General features: G+C 40.4%; 1 protein-coding gene across 3 annotated transcripts in view; it reads left to right on the forward strand.

Moving 5' to 3' along the window:
- DMD (dystrophin) overlaps positions 1 to 21807 on the forward strand; it is a 2141216-nt gene that overhangs the window by 503744 nt on the left and 1615665 nt on the right. For 2 of the 3 annotated variants that reach the window (XM_084869361.1, XM_084869360.1), the window contains exons 8-9: positions 19159 to 19340; positions 21249 to 21380. In XM_084869361.1, the coding sequence (XP_084725487.1) occupies positions 19159 to 19340; positions 21249 to 21380 (314 nt within the window). The remainder of the gene's footprint in view (positions 1 to 19158; positions 19341 to 21248; positions 21381 to 21807) is intronic. The other variant, XM_084869362.1, reaches the window with a different exon arrangement.

Consider the following 21807-nt stretch of genomic DNA (forward strand, 5'->3'; position numbering starts at 1 on the left):
AGATAGGTATTTGGAAATCATTAGCATAGAGGCAATATTTAAGAGAGATGGGGAGGGAAAATTGGATGACATCACCCTTGAGAAGAGTTAAGTGTAGCTAGAGAAGTCCCAGACCCAACCTCTAAGTATTTCCAAAATCTCATATCATTTAAATAGGTTTGGACAGAAAGAGATCCTGAGAAAGTGTGACTAGATAGCAATAAAACCTGAAAACTATAGTGTTAAAGAATCCAAGAAAAACAAAGCAGTCTGCCGAAACCGGTTTGGCTCAGTGGATAGAGCATTGGCCTTCGGACTGAAAGGTCCCAGGTTCGATTCCGGTCAAGGACATGTAAGTTGGTTGTGGGCACATCCCCAGTAGGGGGTGTGCAAGAGGCAGCTGATGGATGGTTCTCTCTCATCGATGTTTCTAACTCTCTATCTCTCTCTGTAAAAAATCAATAAAATATATTTTAAAAATAAAAATAAAAATAAAAATAAATAAAGCAGCCTAAGAATGAAAGAGTGCTACTGGGAGCTACAGAGTAAGATGGATATAGAAAAGTGTTCATTAGCCTTGGTAATATTGCAACTATTAACACAGAAGAGAGGCACAAAACAGTTCTCTGATCCAGTGTTACCTAGAGAAGCCCTCTGAGCTCATCCTTTTTAAAATATTGATCCTACCCACTCCTTACTCATTATATTGTTCTCTGTAGCACATGAAATCTGAGTGAGGATTTGTTTTTATTTATTCTCTACTAGAGGCCAGGTGCACGAAGTTCGTGCATGGGTGAAGTCCCTAGGCTTGGCCAGAGAGTGATGCATGAACACCTGGCATGGACGAGCAGGTCCTAGCTGACCTCTGGGCCTTGGGCAACACCTGGGTTCCTGTGCACCCCCGTACACCGCCCTTCACCTGAGTCATAGTGCCTGAGACCCCACGTGGAGATGTGGTGAGCAAGGCTGGACACTGGGCTGGGATGCAGTGTGGGACTGTGGGCCACCCAGTGGCGCCACACAGAAGCTGGGCAGGCAGCATGCTCTTTCCAGGCCAGCCTCGAAGACTGACTCCTGCGTGAACCTACAGGGAGCCTGACCAGTCCCTGTGGTCCTAGCAACTGCGGCCCAGCTCTCCCTGAAGAGGTTGTGTGAATGCGGGGTGGGCTCCTTGCAGGTGCCTGACACTTGAGCGCAGGCTCTTCCCTGGCACACAAGCCCTGGCATCCCAGGGGAGGGTAGAAGGTAGAGTAAGAGTGAGCTTGGCAGATACCCTGCATTCTCACTGCACCTACATCCCTGTCACTCCCACCTCCAGGTAGCCGGTGAGAGGTCACAGCCCCCTACCCAGGTGTCACCTTGTGCCTCTGATGCTCACCATGTTCCACGTTGCCCCGTGGTGGTCAGTGCACTTCATAGTGAGTGGTGGAACTCTTGGTCTTCTGGTTCAACTCAACGTCAAAAGACTGCCCATGAGGACAATTTGCATATTAGGCTTTTATTATATAGGTCGTTTCAACTAAAATCTAAGCTCCATGAAGGCAGGGGTATTGCTTTTTTTCATTGCTATATTCCTAGCATGTGAAACAGTGCCTGACATATAATGACAATATGTAAATAAGTTGAATGATAAGCGGGAGGGTGGGGAAATAGGTACAAAGAGCGTAGATGATACATTTGAAATATTTTGTTGTGAAGAGGAACAGGAATTTAAGAGGATGGAAAAAATAAGGGAGTGACCCTCATAATAGGTGTGGTGTGCTGGAATGATATCACCATTGTTAGATATTCAGGAATTTTGCTTAAGTGTTATTAAACTATTGGTAACTTGAAATCATCCATGGTGGGAGGATTTATACCATAGAAATTGAAAAAAGCCACACATCAGGGATTTTGTTGTTTTGCTTGTTTCTTTGATTTTTTATCTTTCTTTTGGAGAACCAGTTTAACAGCATAATGTAGGCTCTTTGGTATTGTCTAAAATTCAAATAGACATTAATTAGATTAACAAGATTAATTACATTTATACTTATAAGAACTGTACATACACAAGAGAGAAAGAGACAGTAAAGGGAAAAATGAGGTCTATGTGACATTTTGAGCTATGTATGAGATAACACAACTTTTTGTTTCAGAGGGGAGGAAAGTCATTAAAGGGAACAGGACAATAAGAAGAGCAGGCATTCAGTATTTAGAAGTTTGCCCTTTTCCATATATAGGTCCAAAAAAGGTTGTGTCTGATAATATCTTATTACAGACAGGGTTCCTAATTCAAATTTTTCTAAGTAGTTAAGGGAGTGTAGGAGTTTGAGCCTGAAAGGTCTCAGTTGCCTTTAGCTCAAAATATTCTGCTCACTACAGAGGCACATCTTGAGGTGAATACTTTTGAACCTCTATACTACCAATGTTTTACTTTTTAAATTTGCTTTGTCTTTCAACTAGGAGTTAAAAAAGTATGTTTGTAAGCTGAGGAAAGATTGATAATTCAATAGAAAGCAAGTGATGATACAGTTAAGAGATTTTCCTTAATTTGAATGGGAACACTTTAATTCTAAGAGTAGCAAAGAACAAGTGGATGGGTATAGGTATCAATATTTGTGATTTGTGGTGAGAAGATAAAAGAGTTTTTTTTTTTTTTTTTTTTTTTTTTTTTTGCTGATAGTTAAGATCCAAGACTATATAGGATCATAGAAAAATGGTCTAGTTCTCTGTCACTAGTTACCATGCTAATTTATATTTTGATTATTTAATTTTTTTCAATTACAGTTTACATTCAGTATTATCCTGTATTAGTTTCAGGTGTACAGCATAGTGGTTAGACAATCATATACTTTACAAAGTGGTTTCCCCGTTATTTCAATAACCCACCTGGCCCCGTACATACTTATCATGATATTATTATCTATATTCTATATGCTGTTATTTATAACTCTGTGACTATTCTGTAACAACTAATTTGTACTTCTTTATTACTTCACCTTCTCTTTTTTTACCCAGCACCTCAAACTCCTCCCCTCTGTGAACCATCAGATTGTTCTACGTAACTTTGTGTCTGTGTTTATTTTGTTCTTTAGATTCCACATATAAGGGAAATCATATGGTATTTCTCTTTCTCTAACTTAACGGTGTTCTTTATTCTACCTTAAACCTCCATGTATGCAGTATTTTTCAACACAGGCACATAAAATTCTATTATTCAAAATAATATCTTCTATTCTTGAATATATGTAAAATTTCTATGAAAATTAATCACTTGAATTATGTTCTATGCCTTTTTAACATTATGATTATATTATACTAGGGGCCTAGTGCACAAATTCGTGCACCTTGAACGGAACTGTGGGCATTGAGGCTGTGGTGGGCATGGGGTCTCAGCTCATCCTCTGCACCCCCACCAGGCCCCTGCCACTGTGGCCCCTTCCGCTGTGGCCCCAGGGTCCCATCTGCCAGCAGCCCCGCTCCTGCTGGTGCTGCTCCCACACTCTGATGGCACCAGCACCATTCGCACCTGCTGACAGTGCAGAGCAATTGGTGCTGGTCCCAGCAATGGGTGTAAGTGGGGCTGGTGCCATTAGCAAGTGTGAGTGGTGATTGCTGCCCTGATTTCTCTCAGGAGCAGGAGAAGATAGAGAATCCCTCGAGGGTGATTGGGGCTGACAGCCGCCTCTCGCACCCACTGAAGGCACTGAGGATCAGGACCAGCACCAGGCACTGGAGGCAGGTCTGAGCCATGGGTAAGACTGCTGCCCTAGGTAGCAAATAATTTTTAGTAACTACCAGAGGCTCACTCCAATGACCAGTGCCCCATGTTGGTCTGGTGCTGTCTCTCACCTTTTCCACCATCCTGCCTGGCTGACACCTGCCATGTCCCATGTGTGATAAGCACACATCATAGGGACTGGTTCCTCTGTTCACTCTATTTGCATAGTAACATTTAATTATATAGGATTATGTAAAACATTACTCTCACCATTCTCTTAATATTTGCTTATTATATGACTAGGGCCCCAGTGCACAAATTCATGTACCTTGAAAGGAACTGTGGGCTGCGAGGCTGCGAGGGCACAGGGGCAGGTCTCTGGCCATCCTTGCCCCTACCTGGCCTCTCCAACCAAGTCACCTGGTCCCCTCTCTGCCAGCAGCCGTGCTCCTGCTGCCACCGCTCCCATGTGATGACAGCGCTGGCACTCGCTGACAATGCGGAGTGAATGGGGCCGGCACCAGCAGTAGGTGTGAGTGGCAGCTGCTGCCCTGATTGCCACTCAGGAGCAGGGGGAGGTTGAAAAGCCCTCAGGGGTTATCAGGGCCAACAGCCACTGCTCACACCCACTGATGGCACCAAGCAATTGGGACCAGTGCTGGGTGCTGGCAGTGGGTATGAGTGTGGCCAGTACTGGAAGTAGGTGCGAGCACTGGGTGGGACTGTGGTGCAAGGGAGAAAATAATTTTCAGTAACCCCCAGAGCCTCACCCCAATGACAGTGACCAGCACACCACCTTGATCTGGCATCCCTGCTCACCTGCTATGCCATCCCACCACGGTAACACCTGCCATATTCTGCACTCTGCCACCTGCTGTCCAGGACTGCCATATTCCACACATGGCCCCTGGTGGTCAGCACACGTCATAGTAACTGGTTATTCAATTGTTCAGTTGTTCTGCCACTCTATTTGCATATTAGGGTTTTATATATAGATATTTTTGATGGTCATTCCCTTTTTCACTTGTACCTTTCTCCATTATTGTTTCCCATTTGATTATTTTCACTTTTGTGAGGTTCTAATTTACATTTTCATAAAGAATTATTTATTATTAATTTGTGTGTATAATTGGGAACCCCAAATTGATTGGTGGAAGTTAGAAACCCCAAACTCATATACAAGTGGACTTTTTTTAATTTTTAATTTTTTTATTTTTTTATTTTTAATATATTTTATTGATTTTTTTTGCCCCCCTCCCTCTCTCCCACACATACCCTCCCTCCCCAGAGTTTTATGTCCATTGGTTGTACTTATATGCTCTGGTTTCTCTTCAGACCGCATGTCTTTCGCCTTTTACAAGTGGACTTTTGATAGTAATGTCAAAAGCAGAATATGTCTCCATAATTTGGAAAATATATTAAAGTTTGCTACTTCTTGTATGATTCATTGGCATGCCTCTACTAGTGATGAGAAACTACACTTAGCATGCGGCTTGAGCACTATGTTCAGTTTTCATTTAGAATATTACAATATTGGAGATTATTTCACATAAAACTCTTTTCCCATCAGTTATCTTGCAATTGTTTGTGATGGTGTTTTGTTAAACAATACACACGTTCTTCTGATGTTGCATATGATACCTGGTGTTGCCATGATACTATCTATCATATCCTATCTAATAAAAGAGTAATATGCAAATTGACATTCCTCTGCTATATGAATGAGCCCACCAATCAATCAGGAGTAAGTATTTAACCCAACCAAGGTGACTGCAACCACAGAGGGAGCAAGGTGCTTAGATTTCCCCGGCAATGGAGGAAGCCAAGCTTTCTGCCTGCCCTGACCAGCCTTGGCCTCTGGTTAAGGCTATGAAGTTTCAATTATAGAAGATAAATAAGACCCAGATACCAGGGCCTCCTAGGGCCTCCGCTTGGGTCGCCAGGGGGTGTGATCAACCTGCATACCACCATAAGCCTCTCGCCCAGGCTGCCCCATACCCCAAGGGAACCCCCAACCTGATCTGGGACACCCTTCAGGGCAAATAAGCTGCCCCCCACCCCTGCATCAGGCCTCTATCGTATCTAATTCTAACTAATAAAAGAATAATATGCAAATTGACCATCACTCCAACACAAAAGATGGCTACCCCCATGTGGACATAAGAAGGCAAGCAGGGACGATCAAGCCTGCAGGGGTGGTTCAGTTAAGGGTAACCAGGAAGGCAGAGGAGGAAAATTAGGGGTGACTAGGCTGGTAGGGGAGCAGTTAGGCATCAATCAGGCTGGCAGAGGAGTGGTTAGGGGGTGATCAGGCTGACAGACAGAAACGGTTAGGGGCAATCAGGAAGGCAGGCATGCGAGCAGTTGGGAGCCAGCAGTCCTGGACTGTGAGAGGGATTTCTGACTGCCTGTTTAGGCTCAGTCCTACCAGGATCAGGCCTAAACGGGCAGTTGGACATTCCTCAAGGAGTCCCAGATTGGAGAAGGTGCAGGCTGGGCTGAGGGATGCACACCCCCATGCACAAATTTTGTGCACCAGGCTTCTAGTATAATATAATGCTGACAGCACTTTTCCATAATAAATGCTTTATTTATGTATATTTATTTATGAATAACTGAGAGATTCACATCTGGGTTGTTTATCTTTAGGCTTTTCCTATAGTCCACCAGTTTTTACTCTAGGACTTAGATGATGGAGCCATTCTACTTACAAAAGTTATTTTCCCTAGTGAATTGATGCCATCTCTTATACATCTCTTATTCCACAAGTATTTGATGAATGTATAAAGGTAGGAAAACTCATAAATTATGATTATGTGCTAATTGGAAACAGTCATGACAAATAATGGATAATATATATTGAGCATTTACTCTATGTATTCATTTGCTCTCTCAAGCACCATCACTATTTGTGTGATGTTAAAATGACTCATTTACAAGTAATAACAGGTACACAGTTAATTTAATTTTACCACATTATCTTACCTATAAGTGGTAGAGCCATAATTTGCTCAAGTTATGTTTGATTCAACAGGCTAGCCCTTTGATGTGGAATGGGTAAATTTAAAAATATATTTTAATTGATTTCAGAGAAGATGGGAGAGAGAGATAGAACCACCCACACTGGGGATAGAGCTCACAAACCTGGTATGTGCCCTGATTGGGAATCAAACCATGACCTCCTGGTTCATAGGTGGACATTCAACCACAGAGCCACACTGGCCGGGCTGGAATGGGTACATTTTGACAATATTTGTTACAAAAATGATTGCTCTTATATATAATTTCTGCCTTGAGCTTGTTAAGAGGTTTGCATTGGAACAGCCCCTTTGCCATCAGGAATAGTTCCAAATCCTAAAACATACCAGAAGGTATCATAATTAACCAATGAAATTTTGTATATAATGAAATCTCCATTCTAACCTCATTATTTATCAGCTATCATTTCTAACTCTAGGGGAAATGAGGGAGTACAAGTAGAATGTTTTGTGTTAGTAAAGAAGATATTATGTGAGATTACTTAGAAAACTTACTGTACTTTCTCTAGCAGTAGGATAAAAAATAAGTCAATTTGGTTAGATTAAAAGCAAAGTACAAAAACAGCAGGTGATAATTAGGGAAGCAGAGTTAAATGTCACTGAGCCAAAATACTTCCCTTTCAAATGGCAACTCCATTAGTTCTTCCCACAATACGCATATAGAGAGAATTGTAAGAAAGTACAAATGTTTTTCTATAAAAAATATTCCACACTGAGTAACTTGGATTTGTTAGGTCAAGCTAGCTTTTAACATTGTAAAGGACATGTACTGGAAAGTTCTGAGGTTTTAAGTGGCCAGGGATATTTTTTAACAAATAAGCATATTTTAATGGAATGTACTTTCAGTGAATAGATGGAAAAGAGAATATTGGAAATTGATTGCATTTTGTAATTGAAAATTTAAAGATAGACCACTTCACTTTGGTTAGCTGTACACAGAAGGCATTTGGCATTTGGTTAAAAAGAACCTTTTAGTTTATTTTAAATTTGTGAAGTCAGGGTAGTTTGAGAAATTCCATGTAATTGACTTTGACTCACAGGCTTCTGTGCATTTGTTCTCAGTCACTGAGAGAGTATTTCATATTGATACCACAGAGGCCCTACTCCTATTTAATTCCCCCTGGTTCCCAAAAAGATACTGCATTTGTGGAAGGAAATATTTTATACAATGAAGCAAAAAGAACTAGATGATAGGGATAAATAAGCCAGTGGTTGATTTAGGATTTTGAAATTATTTGTAAATTTGTTTTTCAATTAGTATCAAAGGTCTATGAGAACAAATCTCTGGGCTCATTTATTTACCACTGTATCCTCAGAAACTAGAATATAGCCTGGCATAAAGTAGTAGCTCAGAAAATATTTGTTAACTATATTTTCAGTATCTCATATTGTCAATCTAATACTTTTCAGAATCCATAATATCACTGGTATTTGCTTACTAGAGGCACAGCACGTGATTAGCGCACCATAGCTCTACACTGCTGGCAGCCCTTCCCACCCGCCTGTCACTGCTCGCTGCATTCACTGCCTTGCCAGCCACCTGCCTTGCTGTGATCTGAGCCTGTGGCTGTGGGGGTGAGACCAAGAAGTGCTCAAAGCACCACATGGTGACTGGTCATTTAGTTGTCCTGGTTATCATGACACTGGCTTTTTATATAGAGAGATGGGATTGAGCACATGGTATTTATTTGCATACATATATCTAACATTGTTTGATTAATGGCCAGAAAATTTGAACTTCTTCTTAGTGCATCCAAAGCTTCCTGTAAGAACCTGCTTTTTTTGTTTTTGTTTATCTTTGTTACTAGGTGTACCAGATAATGTTTTTTTTTTTTTTTTAAAGAAATGGAGTTACACATATGTTGATATATATACAATTTGATATGAATGCTATTTTCTTGTATTGACAACAAGCTTCAAAACTTTGTATGTCAAATTTCCTGAAGTTGTTGATATCATAGATATTTTACACTTAATAATGTGGAATTTTGTTCCAAAAAAGAGCATTTACATGAAGTTTTAATTCATTATTTTGAAGAAAGTGCTGCTAAATACTTCAGGAAGCTTATAGTGAACATGCTCTATCTCAAGATACTTGTGAATGCTGGTTTAAATGCTTTAAAAGTAATGATTTCAATGTGAAAGACAAAGATCGTCCAGGTCAGCCGAAAAAGTTTGAACACCAACAATTACAAGTATTTTGGATGAAGATGCATGTCAGACTCAAAAACAACTTGCAGAAATATTAAACTTTGCTCAGCAAAAAGTTTTTGATCATTTACAAGCAATGGAACAGATTTTAAAGGAAGGAAAATGGATGTCATATCAACTGAATGAAAGACAAATGGAAAACCAACAAGTCATCAGTAAAATGTTGCTTCAGTGGCACAAAAAAGTCTTTTTTGCATTGAATTGTGACTGGGGATGAAAAGTTGATTTATTTTGAGAATCCCAAATGCACAAAATCATGGGTTGATCCAGGTCAACCATCAACATCAACTGCAAGGCCAACTCACTTTGGAAAAAAGACAATGCTCTGCCTTTGGTGAGATCAGGAAGGTGTGGTGTATTATGAGCTTCTAAAACCAGGTGAAACTATTAATACTCACAACAAATATTCGATTTGAACCACACTTTGATCGTGAAATGATCAGAATGTTCTAAAACAGTAAATTTGCTTCATGGTGATGCACCATCACACACTTCACAACCAGTTAAAGACACATTAAAAGATCTTGTTTGGGAAGTATTAACCCACCTGCCGTATTCACCAGACCTTGCTCCTTCAAATTGCCACTTATTCTGATCGATGGCACACGCCCTTTCTGAGCAGCACTTCAAAACATACGAAGAAGTGGAAAATTGGGCCTCTGAATGATTTGCCTCAAAACAAGAAAAGTTCTATTGGGAGAGTATCCACAAATTACCTGAAATATGGGGGAAATGTGTAGCTAGTGATGGACATTACTTTGAATAAAGTATTTTTGATGTTTCTCTTGAAACTATTGTGTGTTCTTTGATTACAAAATCTATTACTAACTGGTACACCCAGTAAGCCCCAGGTAAGTGTTTTGTATTTTGAGCACTGTTTTCCACTTGTATGAAGATGATAGTTTTCTGTTATTCACCCATAGACATATTTAATGGAATAATTGGATGTTTAAAAGATAAAGTTTAGTGTTTCCCATCTATATTAATAAAAGGGTAATAAGCTAACTAGGCCAGATAGACCAGACATCTTCTGGGTGTCCTTCTGGATGTCCTTCCAGACAAAGCTGCAATGGCTATGAGAGCTGAGGGCTGTCATCTGTGGCAGCTGCGAGGGACAAGGGCCAGCAGCATGGGAGAGGTGGTGGTGCAGCAGAGTGGCAGTGGGGCCAGCCCTAAGAAACGAGGGCTGAGGGCCAACATTCACGGCGGCCAATGGTGGCAGCATCAGCAGAGTGATGGGGGCAGCACATTCCCCTGATTGGCCTGGTTGCCTTCCGCAGAGGGAGGCCAAACTGCAGCTTAGACCCGCTTTCAGTAGGACATCCCCTGAGGGCTCACAGACTATAAGAGGGGGAAGGCCAGGCTGAGGGACGCCTGCCAGCACACAAATTTTGTGCACCAGGCCTCTAGCGAATTAATAATAGCCATTGTCTTTATAATTAATTTTGCAATGAAACTGAATCATCTTTATAATACAAATGATTTCCATTACTATATTTGATAGTCTTTTAGTGAGAAGCATTGTTATCCTATATAATAAATCTTAATATGCAAATCAACCAAATGGCAGAACTATCAGTTGCCAGGGGGTGAGGGTGGGGTGGGGAGGGGGGCTGATGAGTGAGCAGCACCAGGCCAGCCAAAGCAATGCCGGGGGGCAGAGGGAGGAAATAGCAATTGAGGAGCCTTGGTGGCGACTGGTGGCAGCTGAGGGGCAATCAGGGGGCTGGGCTGGCTGCTTGCCAGCCAGTGCAGTTCCTGATCAGTCCAGTGGTTGCCTACCACAGAGGGAGGCCAGACTGTGGCTGTCAGTTGGACATCCCCTGAGGGTTCTTGGACTGTGAGAGGTGAGGCCTGGCTAAGGGAGCCCCCTTCTGAGTGCATGAATTTTTGTGTACCAGGCCTTTAGTTAGAAGATAAAAGCAAGTTGTATCAGTGAGTAAAATGCTGACATTATGGAATTGCTTAATTACTTAGTGAAAGCAGAGCATGTCTTGTAGAATGTTAAATAATTTAACTTGAGGGGACTGGTGCAAGTTATTTTTTTTTTTTACTAGAATACTCTATATTCAATGTGTATAGTAACTTGTAAGTGGAAAATGCATATATGTAGAATGTAGTGCTAGATGAAAAATATAAAAATTGAAAATAACACTCTAATGCTTTAATGAATTAGTCCATTACTGTAATATAGTCTGCAATTTACAAACTTGAATGCTTAGAAAGCCAATAAATTAGAACATAATTTATTCTTTGTAAACCCCAGATGATAACCCACTTTGCTTCCAGTAGTAAGTTCTTTAGAATTTCACATCTGTATTTGCTTATTTTGGGAAAAACAGTTTTTAAAAATTATGTCTACATATATATATTCACATTGTCATATTTAGAGCTATCTGACCTATTCTAGTTTGTGAGCAAAAGTTTCTGCTTCCCAGTTCAACTATTCCCCTTTCCTTACAAACAGTGAATTTAGTGATTTTTTTATTGTTTTGTTCCTAAATACACATTCTGTGGGAAATGATCATGGTTTTATTTTGATCGTGATTTCCAGATTACACTCTTCTAATTTTTTAAAAATAAAAGCTGAGCCGAAACCGGTTTGGTTCAATGGATAGAGCGTCGGCTTGGGGATTGAAGGGACCCAGGTTCGATTCCGGTCAAGGGCATGTACCTTGGTTGCGGGCATATCCCCAGTGGGGGATGTGCAAGAGGCAGCTGATCGATGACTCTCTCTCATCGATGTTACTAGCTCTCTATCTCTCTCCCTTCCTCTCTGTACAAAATCAATAAAAATATATATTTAAAAAATAAAAAATAAAAAATAAAAGCTGAGCAAACTTTCTGAGTGCACATTGAAATATAGCATCTTTCTGGTCCTACATGGTATGTATTGTAATCCGGTATTTCAATTCCTGCCTTTCTGCTGGCAGAAAACTGACCTGAGCTTTAGACAGTGGAGCCTCTTATTTAGATTTCCCAGAGGTGTTTCAAAGCCTGCCTGGCAGCTGGCTAATCAGAATTTCTGGAGGTTGATTGTCCAAGATAAGAATGCTTTTGTTGAAAGCAACAGTTTCCTAACAAACTCATTTGGGAAATCCAAAATTGACTTTTTTTTTCTTTATGGAGTGAGGATATTCTGAAAGCTGTACGATTTTACTTTTATGGTTTCTTTTTTACCTTTACAGATATTTTTATTACAATATAGACTACATTACCTAATTATAAAATTAATGAGTGCTGAATAGAGTGTGTGGAAACTATAGATAGGGCAAGGGAGAAAATGAATTTTTTTTTCATTCTCACCAGCATACCCAGTTCACTAATCTCTTGAAGTATGTTTCCCTAGACTTTTCATAAAAGTATTATATGCTACATAAATGATACCATCCCACTCTTTAGATGTTACATTCTAAATAATTTACTTTCAGATGTTGTCAAGTATTTTTCAAAAGCAACATTTTGAATGGCTTTATAATATTAATATACAATTATATACCTGTATTCCATCATTTCTGATTCTCTAACGTTAAGCCATTTGGAATGGCCTGAATTCTTTCCTTTTTTGGTATGATAAAAACTTATTTTTTTTATACTGTAAATAATGCTTAAATTTAACATAAAATTTATGTAAATATTCATTAAAATTTATGATTATTTCCTCATGGTGGATTCCTATAAGCAAAATTACTGGGTTATTGTTCATTGGTTTGTAATAGGCAGTTAGGCAGGCATGAGTAGGATATGAACGGTAAGCCAGCTATGGCATGTCACCAGGGTGGAAAGCCCCTGGTGCTTAACAAAACAGACAATTTTAGGGTGAGACCTTGCCCGCAGGGTGACTTTTTCCCCCCTAGAATATTGTTGGGTCTGTGGTTTAGACTCCCTGACTTTTCATATTGTTGATCATGTGGTTTTGACCCTCCCTCGACCTTTCCTCATGTTGCTAGTAATGTGGTAGACCCCTTAGAGGGGAACAAGGGAGCCAGAAAAGAGCCTCATGTAACTGGACAAGACCTTGCATGACCACTTCTTAAACATTAATTCATCAGGTCACTGAAGGTCTGGTCTGCATCAAGTGATCTTTTTGTTGTTAATCCTCACCTGAGGATATTTTTTTCCATGATTTTTAGAGTGGAAGGGAGTGGGAGAGACACAGAGAAACAGTGATGTGAGGATGACACATTGATTGGTTTCTCTGACACATACCATGACTGGTGCCAGGGATGGATCCTGCAACCAAGGTACATGCCCTTGACCAGAATCAAACCCAGCACCTTTCAGTTTGTGGGCCGATGCTCTAACCACCAAGCAACTTGGTTTGGGCTGCATCTAATAATTTTAAGAACAAAGCTTTGTATCTGCTGACCACAGAGCCAGAGTTGGATCAAACTAGAGATAACATCTACACTTCAGTTGTGTTATAGCTCCAGGCTCAGAAAAGCAGTAAGGTCATTAGGAAAAGACATTAGGATCAGCTGCTATGACTTATGACTTATCACCCTTTGCCCTGGCACTGACCAGTTAATAAAAACCAGGTATCTGAAAGGATGCACATGGAAAGCTGAAAGCTGATGATTATTCCATTGAGGGCCTCCTTGGAACTCCTGGATGGTCGCCTCCCCACCCCCTGCCTAAAATTCCTGCTGTTAGAGAGTGGATAAAACTCTCAGATGGAGAATCCAGTGCATGCCCTTTCTCTTCTTGGAGAACGTCAGTGCATTTCCATTTCTCCTTCCTCCAGGCATGTGCTCTCTGCCTTTCTTTCTCCTAAGCTCCAAGGGTCCTTCTTTGGCCTCTGTAAATTGTTTCCTGAGCCCAACTGGCTCACTCCTTCTTCAGCTCAATTTTTCCACCTCTGTGACTTTCTAAATAATATTTTGCTTTTATTTGAATTTTGGATCTGAATTCTTTCTTAGCCAGAACTCAAGTACTGTGGTTGCTGAAACAAGGTCAAACTCTGCCAGTAAAACCTGGTGCCATTTTGACACTAACAGGTTTGAATTTTGAATTTTGTTAATTGGACTGAGTTTACTCCTGGTTCACAGACTTCCAGTAGGGAGGGATTGCCACTTGAGGACACGTAATCAAGACCACCTAGGCAGGTAATTGTTAACTTGATTAAATGAGACTGAAAATTCTTCTGGTGGCTACTCATTCATATGAGTACAGAACATGCAGTTTTTTCCATCCACCCTTCTCCTCCATTTTATCTTGTTTGTTAATCTTTGTCCCCTCAGGCTTAGGACAGAATTTCATATATAGGCATTTCCAAAGACTGTGGAGTAATTTGAATATTGAATGAAGTAATTTTGAATCTGTCTTAGCATTTCTATCATGCCTGCCCTTGTTTTCATTATACCACCTGTTTTAGTTCTCTAACATTTCCTGTCTGGATTATGTGCTAGCCTCCTACTTTCCTCCAGTTTATTTTCCATTAATCCATTCTGTACTTAATAGTTTTATTTTTACAAAAATTTTAATGTTGTCACACTATTGTTCAAAAGTGGTTAGTTTCTCTCCAACCAATTGAACTAAGGCCAAAGTATTTAGTTTTCTTTTGATGATCTCTCAATGTTCTACACACAATCTACCCCTGTTATCTTATTATTCACTAGTGCACCAGTGGGATCCCTCAGCCTGGACTGTGGGATTGGGCTGAAACTGGCTCTCTGACATCCCCAGAGGGGTCCCAGATTGTGAGAGGATGCAGGCCAGGTCAAGGGACACCACTGGTACAAGATTGGGTCCAGGGAGACATGTGGGAGGTTGGCCAGCTGGGGAGGGAATGCAGGAGGGCTCCAGAGCATGTCCAGCCTGCCTCTCTCTATCCCAATCAGTGGGACCCCAGCAGCAAACTAACCTACTGGTCAGTGCATGTCATAACAACTGGTCGACCAGTAGACTGTTTTCCCACTGGTGGTCATTGCACATCATAGTGAGTGGTTGAGTGGCCTTAGCATATCATTAGCATATTATGCTTTGATTGGTTGAACAGATGACCTGATGACTAGACACTTAGCATATTAGGCTTTTTTTATATAGGACTAGAGGCCTGCTGCACGAAATTCATGCATGGGGCGTGTCCCTCAACCTGGCCTGCACTCTCTCCAATCTGGGATCAGGCCTAAACCAGCAGTTGATCATCCCTCCCATAATCTGGGACTGCTGGCTCTTAACAGCTCACCTGCCTGCCAGCCTGATGGCCCCCAACCACTCCCCTGCCAGTTTGATTAACAACTAACTGCTCCCCTGCTAGCCCATGGCCCCCATCTACCCTCCACTGCTGGCCTGATGGCCCGTAACTGCCCTCCCTGCCAGCCTTTTTGCCCCTAACTGCCCTCCCCTGCTGGCCTGGTCACCTCTAACTGCCCTCTGGTGCTGTCCTGATGGCCCCCAACTGTCCTCTCCTGCTGGCCTAGTGTCCCCCAGCTGCTCTTCCCTGCTTGCCTGTTACTCCCCACCTGTCCTCCCCTGCTGCTCTGATCACCCACAACTGCCATCCCCTGCCAGCCATCTTGTGGTGGCCATCTTATGGTGACATAGGGGTGGCTATCTTGTGATGACGTGGGGGCAGTCATCTTGTGATGACATGAGGCTGTTGCTCAAGGGCATGAGGGCCACCTAGGCTTTTATTAGTATAGATTCTTCTTTGTAGCTAAGACACCCAAAGGCCTATGTCTAATCTGTTCCTACCACTACACTTTTGCTCATGCACTTTTCCACTGCCTGCAAAACCTTTTTCCCCATTTTTTTCATTTCCATTTACTGAAATTTTGCACATACATATTTCAGTTTTCTATTTGTAAAGAATTATCTGGATCCACAATAATATATACTTTCTTTGTTTTTCTGAACATGTTAAAACACTGATTGTGCCAATTGGAGAAACCCATTTTATATTCTGTTTAATAATGGCAGTTATTTTTATACTGTTTTTCTTCATTAACCATTCTGCTCACTAGGTTGTGAGCAGAATCAGTGAATTCTCTATCTTGTTAATTTTCGGTATAATCTATCAAAATATTTCAAGTCTTTGTAATGTTGGATTATGCCCAACAGTACAGCTGAATTCCACTCAATCTGAGAATTAGGATGGTAATAGATTGGGGCAAAAATGTCAGTAGTTTGGCCAAAGAGTGCATATCTATGTATAATAATAAAAGCATAATGTGTTCTTTAGACCGGAAAGCCTAACAACCTTCCAGATGTCCTTTTGGATGAAGCTGCAGTAGTGGGGGCCAAGGAAGAGTCAGTTAGGGCCAAACAGGCAGGCAGGAGAGCAATTAGGGGAGATCAGACATTCAGGCAGAGTGGTTAGGGGCAATCAGGCAATCAGGCAAGCAGAGGTGGTTGGGGTGATCAGCCAGGCAGAGTGGTTAGTGGCATCAAGCAGGCATGCAGAATGGTTAGGGGTGATCAGACAGGCAGGCAGAGTGGTTAGAGGTGATCAGGAAGGAAGTTAGAGGGGTTAGGGGTGACCAGGCTGGGAAGCAGAGGTGTTAGGGGTGATCAGGAAGGCAGGCAAATGGTTAGGTGTGATGAAGCAGGCAGGTGAGTGGTTAGGGGCAATGAGGCTGGCATGCAGAGTGGTTAGGGATGATCAGACAGGCAGGCAAGCAGTTAGGAGCCAGTGGTCCTGGATTTTAAGAGGGATGTCTGACTGTCAGTTTAGGCCTGATCCTGTAGGGATCCACTGAGGGGTCCCAGATTGTAAAAGGGTACAGGCCATTTCTGAGGGATCTCCCTGTGCCCCGTGTGTGAATTTTGTGCACTGGACCTCTAGTGTGTGTGTGTGTGTGTGTGTGTGTGTGTGTGTGTGTGTGTGTATATGTATGTGTGTGTATATATAAAAGCCTAAGCTACTGGTCAACCATTTGACCACTCAACTGATTGACCAGTAACTATGATGCACACTGACTATGAGGGGGCAGACTCTCAATGCAGGAGCTGCCCCCCGGTGGTCATTGTGCTCCCACAGAGGGAGTACCATTCAGCCAGAAGCTGGGCTCATGGCTGGTGAGCACAGCTATGGTGGCTTAAGCCTCTCCCACCTCCACAGCACCGCTACCAAGTGGCTGTAGGTGGGGGTAGGTGCAACGGGGCTAGGATGAGCGGGAGCAGCACAGAACCTGGCCCTGCTCCCTGGCTGCCTGCCACTTTGTGCACTGCTGCATTCCCTGAGGGGTCCCAGATTGCGAGAGGTTGCAGGCCAGGCTAAGGGTCCCCATTGGTGCACAAATCTGTGCACTAGGCCTCTAGTTTATTAAAATGATTGATATTTATGACTACTTACTTTCACACACAAAATGTTTTATGTAGTTAAAACATATTATAGCCTTGGCATGTGCACTTAGGTAGTTGGGCATTGTCCAGTGCAGCAACCAAACGGTTGGTGGTTTAATTCCTGTTCAGGGCACATTCTAGGTTGTGAGCTTAGACATTGGTAGGGGATGTGCAGGAGGAAGACAATTAATGTTTCACTCTCTCATTGATATTTTCTCTCTCTCTCCCTTCCTCTCTCTCCAAAAATCAAATTAAAAAAATGTATTATAAATTCAGACATTTGCTTAGGGCAATAAAAATAATACTTGCCCAATTTCACCTTTATTTTTTAAATCATGGCATAAATTTTAAGCTAAACATATACATACACATTTTTAACGTGCACATGAATCATCTTGGGACTTTTTAAAATCAGAGTCTGATTCAGTAGGTCAAGGGTGGAGCCTGAGGCTCTGCATTTCCAACAAGCCCTTAGGTGATGCTGAAGCTGCTGGCTTGATGACCAACTATTATAGACTATTTTACTATGGATAGAAGCAGACTAAGGAACACTAGTTCACTTTTCTCTCCTCTGTAACTCTTTAAAAATACTTTAAGAATAGTTGTTCTGATTAATCATGTTCCTGCTACTAGTGAAGAGGTAGACTAAGCAAACTTTCAATCCCCCCCCCTTTTTAAAAAATATATTTTATTGATTTTTTATACAGAGGAAGGGAGGTAAAGAGGGACAGAGAGCAATGAGAGAGAAACATCGACCAGCTGCCTCCTGCACACCCCCTAACGGGGATGTGCCCACAACCCATGCACATGCCCTTGACTGGAATAGAACCTGGGACCCCTCAGTCCACAGACTGACGCTCTATCCCCTAAGCCAAATGCTAGTGAAATTGAGATTTATTTTAACTTAGAATCAGAATACCTGTCCAGAATATATATATTTAGTTTAAAACAGATCTTTTAATGCTAGCTAAACTAAGATAAGTTTATGGCAAGAAAAATTCTCGTACATTGCTGAGAAGTTACCTTGGCCTCCTATTAGGACGAGTGTTTTGATACTTCTGGAATTAATTATACACTTCACATAAATGATTATTTTTACATCTTGGTCCTCTGGAAAGAGTTCAGCAGGGAAATTGTAATCCAAGTAGCAAAAGAACCTTTCAAGGAGCTTCCACTTGTTGTATGTGTTATTACAAATTATTATTGACTATAAATGCTGGGTTTCTTTCATTACCTGGATGTGGCAAAGAACAACATATGTTAGATTAACCTTATGTGAAGGACTTGTAAATTTATCTTTAAAGTCTGAGACGTGAAACAACATCTGACCTTAACAGGTGCACTATAATATAAAAAAAAACACTTTTGATATATTTGAGGAATATTGTTAATCATTATACATATGGTTATTCTTTTATTTTTATTGAATACACGGTTCATTTCAAAATGGACATGGTTTGCCCTTTACATACATTGCCAGAAAAAAAATTGATTAGGAAGTGTAAGTTTTCTTTACTGGAAGCCAAAGCATTAATCTCTTTTGTGTAATTGTTTAATTACTGATGCACGATTTTAATTGATATCTTGTTATAACTTTTCATGGAAGAGAAGATATGATCTTTGATTTTTGTTTCTTATGAGAAACACTCTTGTAGATGGGGTAGTTTGGCAATTTGACTTAGGAAAAAGTATTATAGAATGAAGTTTTTATGTGAACAAGGAAAATAAATGAACTTTTGTGTTTATTTCATTGGTTTGCCAAATTGAAAGGACATTTTAGGCCTGATTATGATGTTCTAATTAGTCTCTGTAGGATATTTATGGGCCATCCAATGCTCATTAATCTGTCTTCTTCCTGTAACATTGATTTGTTCATTCTCCTTTTGGAGACTCAAATATAGAAACCAAAAATTTGATCTGTGGTGTGAATGTGCTTACTTACAGATGTTGCCACTACTTATCCAGATAAGAAGTCCATCTTAATGTACATCACATCACTCTTTCAAGTTTTGCCTCAACAAGTGAGCATTGAAGCCATCCAGGAAGTGGAAATGCTGCCAAGACCATCCAAAGTTACTAGAGAAGAACACTTTCAGTTACATCATCAAATGCACTATTCTCAACAGGTAAGGTGTTGAAAGGACACTAATATAAAAGATGTTTTATATGCATTGTTCGGTATCATCCCCATACACATATGTGAATCTCTTATATCTATGGATATGTACACACATACATGTATACCTAATACAGTATGTATGTGGACACACAAATATGTTATTTGTATACATTGCTCAGTGGTCCACAAACTGCGGCTCACGAGCCACATGCATCTCTTTGGCCCCTTGAGTGTGGCTCTTCTACAAAATACCATGTGTGGGTGCGTATGAACAGTGCAATTGAAATTTTGTGGCTCATGCGCAGAAGTCGGTTTCCGGCTCTCAATAGAAATTTCAATCATTGTACTGTTGATATTTGGCTGTTGACTAATGAGTTTGCAGACCACTGACATAGCTTGATATATGTGCATGTGTGGATATATGTTTTTGTGTTTGTATACACACACACACACACACACACACACACACACACACACACACATATATATATATATATATATATATATATATATAATGTTATGTATATTAAATATATATAGAGAGGGAACGGAGGAGAGAGAGAGATTGACTATCAACCTTTAAAATTATATCTAATATCATGAACTGTAATATTGTTTTCAAACAATATTGTTCAAATACTTTGCTATTGATAGGTACCATATTATAGGAATATGGAATACAGAATATATTTTATTTTCATTGTGTAAAATGAAATAAAAGATAGGTTCATATACATATTAAATTTTTTATCAAGTAGAGCAAAGAATTAGAGCATGGTTTGCTCTTTACAAACATAACTAGCAAAAATTTGAGCTGAACATATATGTACACATGCCTATGTGTAATGTAACAGTAAATAGTCTTAGATCAACCTTCTTTAATTTAATGTTTTTTCCCAGCATGGTTTTATTTAATACATGGAAAAAAATGAAGGCAAGGACTCTATTGAATAATATTTCTTTATATTTAAAAATATATATTTTATTGATTTTTTACAGAGGAAGGGAGAGGGATAGAGAGCTAGAAACATCGATGAGAGAGAAACACCGACCAGCTGCCTCTTGCACACCCCCTACCAGGGATGTGCCCGCAATCAATGTACATGCCCTTGACCGGAATTGAACCTGGGACCTTTCAGTCCACAGACTGACGCTCTATTTGTTGAGCCAAACTGGTTTCGGCATGAATAATATTTCTTATTTTTAGTGGCAATCTGCTGATGCATTGATAAATTTTGATTATTCGAAGTAACATTTTGCTAAGATAAATGAGTTTAAATATTTTAATTAAAAATTAAATGGAGACAACATATGAGAAAAATTTTATTGTATCATTGTGCAGTATCCTGTGGGATTCTTCTATTATATGCCTGTTCTGGCTGCCAGCAGTGGGTATTTGGGGTGTTTCCTTGAACTTTTGTTTTGACACAAACAGTGATGACAAAGCTGGTAGCTAAATATCTGCAGAAGGTGTGGAAAGCTCTCAGGCCTAATTTTCTCACTCTATGAGCTAGTTCTATATTTAGGTTATGAAAGCTTCAGTCCTTTCCAGGGTATTGACCTGATAAATTCTGGTTTTCCCTACCTTGGGTTCAGAGAAAATTGCTTTTGCATGCCTGTTTTTGCCAGATTGAAAAGTACCATCTAGTATTTGTGCTAGAGTTGTATCAGTATGGAATCCATATGGTTAAATCTCACCTCCACATCTCTCCTGATTACCTGCCCTCCAACATGACATTGAGTACTATAATCCTTAGAGTGTACCAGTTTCTAATAGCACTTTGTATGTGTTTAATTTTCATCTCACTGTTTCGATTTAGTATTAGTTTTTCTAGTGTTTTGGAAAGCAGTCCTTTCAGGGTTACTTATAATGTCTTCTCCTCTCTGTCCCCCTCCCCCTAACTCCTTTCTGCAGATCACAGTCAGTCTAGCACAGGGCTATGAACGAACTCCTTCCTCTCCTAAGCCTCGGTTCAAGAGTTATGCCTACGCTCAGGCTGCTTATATCGCCACCTCTGACCCCACACGGAGCCCATTTCCTTCACAGGTCTGTCAACTTTTGCTCTCTGTTCTACAAACCAAAGAATTTTTGCATTCAAGAAAATCTAACATGGCTTTTGTTTGTTTGAATTTAGCAGTGCTTTCTCCTCTGCATCAAGAGCTGTTTCATTGTTCCCTGTTTTATTAGTTACTCTCCCATGATGCTGTTTTGTTATTGTGACTTCTCTTGAGGTTTTGATTTTTGCTTTATTGTTTAATTTATGATTATTATTTTTTTTTACAATTTTCAATTACAGTTGACATACAATATTACCGTATATTAGTTTCAGGTGTACAACATAGTGATTAGACATATACCTTATGAAATACTGTAGGTTTAACACATTATTGATTCTTCCTGAATGGGGATTCTCATACTAGTGATTTGTACTTTTATTATGTAATTACTATGAAGTTCTCTTTTACAAAGGTTA

The sequence above is a fragment of the Pipistrellus hanaki genome, assembly GCF_964339955.1.
Source record: "Pipistrellus hanaki genome assembly, chromosome: X".
Classification (NCBI taxonomy): Eukaryota; Metazoa; Chordata; class Mammalia; order Chiroptera; family Vespertilionidae; genus Pipistrellus; species Pipistrellus hanaki.